General features: G+C 39.1%; 1 protein-coding gene across 2 annotated transcripts; it reads left to right on the top strand.

Annotated features, from left to right (window-relative positions):
* Positions 1–241: 241 nt before the first annotated feature.
* On the top strand, positions 242–7,699 carry spp1 (secreted phosphoprotein 1). 2 transcript variants are annotated; one of them, XM_020586407.1, is made up of 8 exons: positions 242–385; positions 3,461–3,532; positions 3,697–3,741; positions 3,850–3,924; positions 4,866–4,928; positions 5,027–5,137; positions 5,478–5,810; positions 6,579–7,699. In XM_020586407.1, the coding sequence occupies exons 2-8, from the start codon at positions 3,479–3,481 to the stop codon at positions 6,915–6,917; spliced, it is 1,020 nt and encodes a 339-aa protein (XP_020442063.1). In that variant the 5' UTR covers positions 242–385; positions 3,461–3,478; the 3' UTR covers positions 6,918–7,699. The 2 variants fall into 2 exon arrangements, with proteins under 2 accessions (XP_020442063.1, XP_020442062.1); XM_020586406.1 differs by having other exon boundaries at positions 3,437–3,532.
* The last annotated feature ends 1,125 nt before the right edge of the window (positions 7,700–8,824 follow it).

Here is an 8,824-nt window from a genome sequence, read left to right as displayed (position 1 = left end):
AAGCAGAAAAGCACATTCACATTCTGTCTGGGTTGTAAGTGTTTGCATGTTTTTATCCATGTATTTGTCTTGTGTGTGTATGTGTGTGTGTATTTGCCCCCACACCACCACAGCACCAACCACAGGAAGAGTGGGAGAGAGAAGAGGTGGGCCACATAGTGGTTAACCTCATGACATCACAAACTCCAAGTTGATTGGCTACGGCTGGAAGCTGGACGGTTTATAAGCCAACTGGGAACCTTGGTTTTAGCAGCAGCATCACCGAGCAGCAAACTTAGTCCAGGCAAACTCAGGAGATAAACTAAAGACAAACCACGTCTGTCTATTTCTGCGCAACATCTCTGCAGCCACAGTACTCCTGAAGCTTTCTCCGACTGCGAACAAGGTCAGCATGAATATCAAACTAAATGATACACAGTGTATACAGTGTTTAGATGAAGTTTCTCTGCAGTGCTGGTGATGAGCGGTGGGAGTGCAGGTTCATGTTTACAAGCTTAAAGAATGCAAGTTACAGTGTGAAAAGCACAAATGCAACTTTTTTCATGCATTTGAAATTCACAATGTGACCACAAGGACACCCCCGCTGTCATACTTGTGTGTACATTAGGCCTAAGGCTACATTTTTGTGGGTTGGGCTCCTTAGTTCCAATGGAGGGAAATTTTAATGCTACAGCCAACAATGATATTTTATTTTAGTATTTTGCTTCCAACTTTGTGGCAGCGAATGTGGTAAATTGTCAGCAGCCAGTGGTTTTACCATGACTTGTCCAATTCATATGGTGAAAATGTGTTTGTAGGAAGTAGGAAAGCGAAAACATGTTTTCCAATGTGGCGTAAAACCACACTGTAAAAATGTCTTTTAACAAAACTATTTAATGTTATGTTATTTCTTTCTTTTTAACCTTTCTTAACCCTTGTGATCTGTTTAAGAAGATATTATTCTGTAATTAAGTCCAAAATGTCTTACTTTCTTAAAAACAAATAAACCTAAGTACAGTACAAATCAACATGTATTAAATGCTTTCAAGGTTAATTCTAGTGCTGTAATATGGACTTTATAGTGTAGTTTTTAATAGTGACACTCATTTCTCTAACATTGATTTCAATTTATAACAGATCGAGTAGTGACACTCATTTCTGTAGCATTGATTTCAATTTATAACAGATCGAGAACATCAGAACATTTTTTAGTGTTTGTAAAAATTCAGTTTAGGGCTCAATATTAGACATATGGCATTTTGATGTTTTTGCAGTGTGCACTTGGTATAAAGGGTCATTTTTTGGTGGATACAGAGTCCAGCTGCAACTCTGAGGGCTTTCTAACAAACTCTAGTTTCATTCGGGAAATTTTCAAACACAAATGTACAACACCATCCAAATTTAAATACCAGTGTTAAGCAAAGAAGAAGGGTATGGTTATGTGCTATAGAAGCTCTGCAGTTTATTGCAGTTAATTGCGAGTTCTTTTTTTTCCTGATTTTGCAGTTGTGGACATCTGCTTGTGATTGGTTGACGGTGAAGCTAGGGCAGGTGTGTACAGTGATACCAGGGCAGTTATGGGAAGCTGTAGGCAGCAGGAAACTAACCTCTGGATTATGTGTCACATGACCTGGACCAGCCTTGACTAACCACATTGAATAAAAACACTGACAACAGGCACAGATTAACTACCAGCTCTGTCAACAGTGTTTCAAACTGAAGAGCTGAAGAGAACTTTAAAGATTCAGATCCTTCTTGTAGACTCCTTTTTTCCATTAGAGTTTTGAAATTAGATTAAGCTCTGAATGAAAACTTAAAGCTGACAGGTGAAAATGTGCTTTTCAACCCTTCTCTCTCCTTCCTCTTAGTGATTTGCTGTTCTTTGTTCCAATATGGAAGCAATATCTGAATGCATTCAGTCTACAAAGAATATTATAATTGATGTGTCGACCCCAATAGGGAGAACATACTACATCGAAGTTTCTCACAAAAATTATAAAAAAATGCTGGTGCTAACTTTTGGCAGTCGGATTCTCCTCAGCACCAACTCAAACTGAAATTGGATACCGAAAAGATCAATTTGACCTGGAAGTTAGGTGTCATCCTCTTAGACCACTCAATCCACTTTCAAAATAAGAGCTAGGAAAGTTGTCTGCATCCTGGTGGCCTGATGGTTTAGGTGCATACCATTTAATGACATTAACATTAGCAATTCAAATCTATCTGGGAACCCTGTGTTGACTTCATTCTCCTTTTTTCTCCCCATCTTCACTTCTTCACACAGTCTTCACTTTATAAAACCATTCCTATGTTCAAGGTCCAAAACTCCAACCGGTCCTCAAAAATCAAGATATATAGATATATATATAGTTTCATGCAGCCATATGGGCGTCTGCCTTTGTGTTGCACTGTGGCTTTCCAGTTATAACCTGGTGAATTACACAGTATGGGAAGAGTCCATCATTAAAGATAGAAGGAGACACTCAGACTTCTCCTCCCACAGAATACACAAAAGTAGAACTTGTTACAGCAAGGAGGGGTTAAAAAGAAAAAATAATGTTTTTTTAAGAGTGCCAGAAAAGACTGAAACATAAACATGAAATTTCTCTGGTGTTTCACTTAAGCAGAGGCTTGAAAAAACTATAAAACTAAAACATACTGTTGCTGTTTGTCAGTGACGTCCATGAAAAGAAAACAAGAAACTGATCCTACTAACAAGTATCGTCAGTGTAGCCAAAGGGCCCACTTGTTTATTCAGCTTTTTCATTTAGTTTGTCACCATCTGTATGCCCCACTTCTCATTTTCAGTAGATGATGATTTTGATGTGTTTACTTTTGTGCAATACATATTTTTGGTGCATTTGTTTGAAAGACAGCTGTTTCATGTTAAGCTAGTGCTGTATTATTACTGTAAAGTAGAAACACTGATCATACTTCCTTGGAGAGTGCTTTGCAGAATGATTAAAGCAAATGCTAATCAGACGGTAGTTACTCTAAATGATGCTTCCTGATATTTTCTCACATCTTCTGCACCACAATCAGCAGCAACCTCTCATAGCTTAACAAACCACACACCAAAACAATGTCATTTTCTTTCTCTGATGACAGAGAAACATTCTGCTGTGTTGAAACAATTATCAAAGATGGCAAACTGCTAGTTTAGGTCTGTAATTAAGGGCTTAATGACTTCCTCTGTGATACTAAGGCCTCAGTAAATGCTGCTGCCAGTTAACAGTCATGTGACCATGCAGGCTCTTTTTTTTAAGGAAGGAATCTGGGTGAGAGGATTGATTGACAAGACACACTGCTCTTTCTCAGTTTAACATACCATTGTCTTTCCTGAGAAACTATGACCTCAGGACAAGTATCATTGTGCCAGAGCAGATCTGTGTATTGTGAATATATATATATAGCTATGCTATGTAATGATGTTTTATTGTGTGATTACAACCTGCAGGTTTCTGGTTTTCCCCCTGTCTAGATCCCAAACTGTGATACAATGAAAGTGGCCATTGTTACCGTTCTGCTCTTCGCCACAGTTCTGTGTGGGCCGGTGAGTCTTTGTCCCTGTCAAGCTAACTCTGCTAAACTGAGAACACTTTATTGTGTGGTCATCACATTTTTGACATTTGTCTCAAACTAATTTGATATCCGTTTTGTGTTGATTTCTTGATTTACTTAGTTTTTGATAGATTTTGTATATATGTTTGTTTTTAGGTGAGAAAAGCTTCGTACCGTAGTTCAGAGAGCTCTGAAGAAGTGGTGAGTATCTGAAGAGAGAGAGAGAGACAGAGAGAGAGAGAGAGAGAGAGAGAGAGAGAGAGAAAGAAAGACACACACACACAACAATTGTGTCCACAGTGTCCACAGGTGAGACGACCAGCAGTTCCAGCCATCAGGAAACAGGCTGCAGTGGTTCCTCAGTCCCGTGCAGCACATGTACAGGTAAAATATTTCTATACTTCAACCATTTACTCTTTTTCACATCATCCTGTTTGTCATTTTCTCTGCTCATTTTTTTCTTGTATTCTCTACTTATGTACATTATTTGCCACTTTCTTATACACTATATACCTGATAGGGATTTGGACGATATATATACTGAGTGCTTGAAAAGTGAGACTAAGATATTTTTGCACCAGGAAATTTGATTACATAATGACCACAATGAGAGCTCTTTAGAGCTCGACATCTCAGAGACCAAAGGGCTGCATTGTGGAGAAATGATACTTTAACATCTAGTGTTATTTGTCACCCACTATCTGAACTCCTGGAACTAAAACAGCAGCTTGGAGACATTCATTTCCTAGGGATCCTGTTTTTCTCAGCATACAGTCTTCAAGGGTCATTTCACAAAACCAATTTGCCAGCCTGCTAACTCATAGATCACAGATGGGGGCAATGTCATGTTTCACAAATGACTGTTGCTTGAAAATTGTAGACACATTTGCAAGTACTACAGGATGTTTGTGTGCTCATGTAGCAGTCACAAGTACAACATTAGAATTAATTATAAAAGTACGTCAAAATCATGAGAAGAAACTGAGGCTTGATTATTGAAAATTTGGTGAAATGGTTTCTAGGCGTAGAAAAGAGCTGAGACACCTGCTGTAACAGCAGGCTACGAGTCAGTCATCGAGTCTATCTTCACTTTCAGTACTTTGTGTTGAAAGGCAATCCAGAAATCCAGACTTTCTTCATTAGTCAAGTTTTTCTTTTTTTCATTTTGAATGATTTTGTGGGACAGAGAACCAGTCGCAAATACATTTTTATTGTCTTGGATTTGCTTGAGAAATAATTTTAAAAAAGCAATAAAAACAGTAAAGTGCAGTTTGAAAAAAAAAAAACAGTAAAAAGAGGATTAATGAAATGCATTGATGTTGTAGAATGTTGTAGCAGCAGCTGCTACCGACTCCGACGAGAGCAAAGGGAGTTCAGATGAAGACGAGGTGAGACATGCCTGCTCAACAATTTAAAACCTTAATGAGAATCTTATGTCTGCAAACAACAACTCTGATCATGACTTTGTGGCTTGATGATTTTGCAGAGTGTAGTCACAACTGATGGCACGAACACAGCCTTAGCCTCAGATACAACCTCTGACAAAAGCAAGGACAGTGGAGATGATGATGATGATGATAATGATGATGAAACCAAGGTGAGCATGAAGAAAAACATACCAATACACAATGTTGGGGAAGCTACAAACTACCAATTACTTCACACTGGAAGATTTTAAACTACTGGAAGGTTATTTTAGAGAGAAATATAGATTAGTAAAGATACTTCAAACTAGCTGGTTTGCCTGACCTTTCAGCTATTGTACTATAAAGTACTACAGCTAAAGTACTATATTATAATATATTCAGAAAAAAAGGAAAGTCAGCTAAAATGACTCACACAGTGCAGCTGTCTAACTAGTCACAAATGATGACAGATACAACCCCACTACCTGTCTCGCTACCCACATTCTTCACCTCTCACCTCTGTATCTCCAGGAAACAGAGGAGGATGAATCCAGCTCAGAGTCAGGCGAGTCCTCCACCCTCGCTCCTGCTACAGACACCCCTGTGATCATCACAGATGAGCCTGTAGCCGAAACCACTGTGGAGCCCATCGTGCCGACCATTGTCACCGACGCAGATACAGGCCATGGCGACAACATGAGAGGCTACCCCGGTGACTACAAGTCCATCGTCTATGTGGAGGACAAATCCTACCACAAGATTCCTGTTGCCTACAAGTCCTATGAGTTTGTTGGTACTGGAAAGAAGACGGCTTACGACATGACAGAAGGCAACGAAGTGGAGAAGTCACTGAAGGTGTATAAGGTACGGGTGAGTTTGAACTTTCTGAGAGTGTTAGGAAATGGAGCTAAAACTAAACAAAACTAAAAAAAAAAAAAAAACAAAAACACCAGTGAATTATTCTACTGCATTTTCATTCTACAAAAATCTAAATGGGCCACTTTGCTTATAGTTACACTGAGACTTTCCATTTCACTAGAGGTGGGAAGTAACGAAGTACAAATACTTTGTTACTGTACTTAAGTATATTTCAGATATTTATCCTTGAGTATTTATTTTTCTGACAACTTTTTACTTTTACTCCAGACATTTTAACAACACTATCTGTACTTTCTACTCCTTACACTGTCAAATCAGGTTTGTTACTTTTAGTTTTAATAAATTTGAGGGGAAATATTATTTTTGTTTAGCACTTACAGCAAAATGTACACACCCCTGCACTGGGTGACATGTTCCTTGTTTACAGTCTGCTAGCTTCTCACACTTCCACAGAGATCTTGCACATGTACAATTGAGTCTTACTTTACTTCAGACGCTATGGTCATTGCTTCCACTTTCACCTCAACTAAAACTTCCATTCTGTTTTAACTGTCACTTCCACTTTTTCAACTATCACTTACATACAAAGTGCATTTTACAAAAATATAAATAAATAAATAAAGACAGTATATATCAAACAACTGTAGGCAAATATCCATCACTGCTGCCTTCCATTAGTATAATTTTATAATTACTGTTGGCTTGTTGTATAGACAGATCAAACTAACCCTCTCTCCTCTGCCTCATCTTCAGGCTATTCAGGTCCACTCCGATCTCGTGGAGGAGGACACCAGCACCCCAGAGGTGGAGAGCCAGGGTCTGGACGCATCTTCTGTCACCACTCAGGACCACCAGGAGGAGGGTGCTAGCCCTAGTGATGCCACCACCAGCACCCCAGAAGAGGAGGAGGAAGAAGAGGAGAGTGCCAGCACCAGCCAGGAGTCTGAGGACAAGGAGAGCCAGAGCAGCGAGGAGGCCACTGTCACACCTGGAGCAGCTGACAGCGATTCAGATGAGAGTGACAGCGATGAGAGTGAGGGGACTGGACCTGATGCCACCACCGACACACCGCTAGTTATCACAGCCAAATAAGTTCAGTCCATTCAGGCCATAGAATGGATAGTGGTGTCAGATTCACATCATGTGAACACGCCTCATCCAGGTGCAAAAGGTCCTGTGTAGAGCCACTTTCCCATCTGGGCCAAACAGGGCCAAGACCTCATTATTACTATTGTGTTCAGTCAACATTTCTGTGACTGTGCATCTTTTGGAAAGCAGAAATGCTTTTCCTGGGTTATATTTAAAGAAACCATTATCTCTTTATATCCTATGTTCTGTGGTCTGGTTGTCTTGCTAAAACTCATGTTTGCCTCTGCAGGGAAGAGTGATCAGTAGATCCTTAAAATGATACTGAAACTGATGGCTGCACCCTGAAACATGAGGTTGACTCACCTCGTGGCCTGGTGAAAGATCAAATCTGGTAAAAACAACAAAGAAACAAAGTTGAGTCCTGGAATTTAGCACAGCACTACATTTAATCACTAATTAACTGCAAAATGCAAACTACATTGTTCTGTGTTTATAAAATAAGAAAGTGCACAGTTTATTTAAATGTTATTAATAATTTCTAGCATAATAAAGATTAAACTTGCCATTAAGCCATATGGTTTCTGCCTGTGTGGCTTAGGTTTGTTGCTTGCTAATATCAAATTTGCTGGTGTAGATTAAAGGATATAAACAAAGAGAAAGATTCAGTACAAACATATATACAACACAATCCTGTTCATTTGCACAGTTCCTACCTACACTAGATGTTGTTTGTCCCTTGTTGTTTAATGTAATGTATCATAATGTACCATTTTTAAAATATCAATAAAAGCTCTTTTTCACTAAATGGGATACTGGTTGTTTACAACTAGGAGAGATCTACTCTATGCAGCGACAGCAGAAATTTTGAGCCTGGCCTAAAGCGGTTACCATTTTCTTCCATAGGATGATTACTGTGCCATTTTATTAAGTTTTGACATTTTTCAGGGGACAAAGTAACCACTTATATTGAGAATATGCCATCAGTCTATCCAGGTAATGCCAATTTAGAATTAGTTCTGACATTTTCTGAGTTGTGAAAACTTTGTTTGATTTTGGCATGGCAGGGCAACACGGGGAAATGTTACCCGTAGAAACACTGTGTTGGGTTATAGGGTCTGACGGGTGGTGCTCCAGTTCATCCCAACAGGGTTGGATAGGGTTGAAATCAGAGCTCTGTGCAGGGGTGAATTATGATGTTAAAACAGGAAAGAGAAACACCAACTGTTGCCACAAAGTTAGAAGTGTAGTATAGTCTAAAATATTGGATGTTATAGCATTAAAATCACCCTTCACTGGTAGGAAGGGACCCAACCAATGAATGTTTTTCCAGGCTGTATAAAGCTGTAGTAAGTCAACATGTTAGTCAGAAAGCAGTTTGATATCCCCAGGCTTTCTTTATACTTTCATAAATGTCTTTCTCCACTAGATGGGGTTGAGTCAATGGGATGTATTGCTATATTGTAATTTCCAAGTGTGGTCACTCTGCTTGGTTTCAAAACATGAAGACTGAGACTTAGGGAATGAACAGGATTGTTTCTTTTCTGTATTAGAGCTCGTTTTTGCCTTCTGAGCAGTCAGAAACAGCTGTTAGGCACGTCATCCTCACTGCCATGACATATAGAAGAAGTGTGCAGTGACCTTACAGCATCAGTTCATCCACATTTCATGAAGCCTCTTGCCTCTGACATTTCTGCCTCTGCCAGACTCCATAGTAATGAGGACAGTGTTTCCAGAAAGATACTGCATGTTACTGTGTGTTTATACCACTTATTTAATTTTTGATGTATAACAATACAATAATCTTAAAGACAGATATGGTAAAACCTGTATATAAAGAAAGTGCCTCCATACCACTTTTAATTAATTTTGGTAAGATATCCTTGTTAAACTCCTAAATTTAAGTGGTGGTT

This window comes from Monopterus albus, unplaced genomic scaffold (genome assembly GCF_001952655.1).
Source record: "Monopterus albus unplaced genomic scaffold, M_albus_1.0 scaffold405.1, whole genome shotgun sequence".
NCBI lineage: Eukaryota > Metazoa > Chordata > Actinopteri > Synbranchiformes > Synbranchidae > Monopterus > Monopterus albus.
Note: the sequence above shows the minus strand (reverse complement) of the source record. Positions and strands in the feature narration are given on the sequence as shown.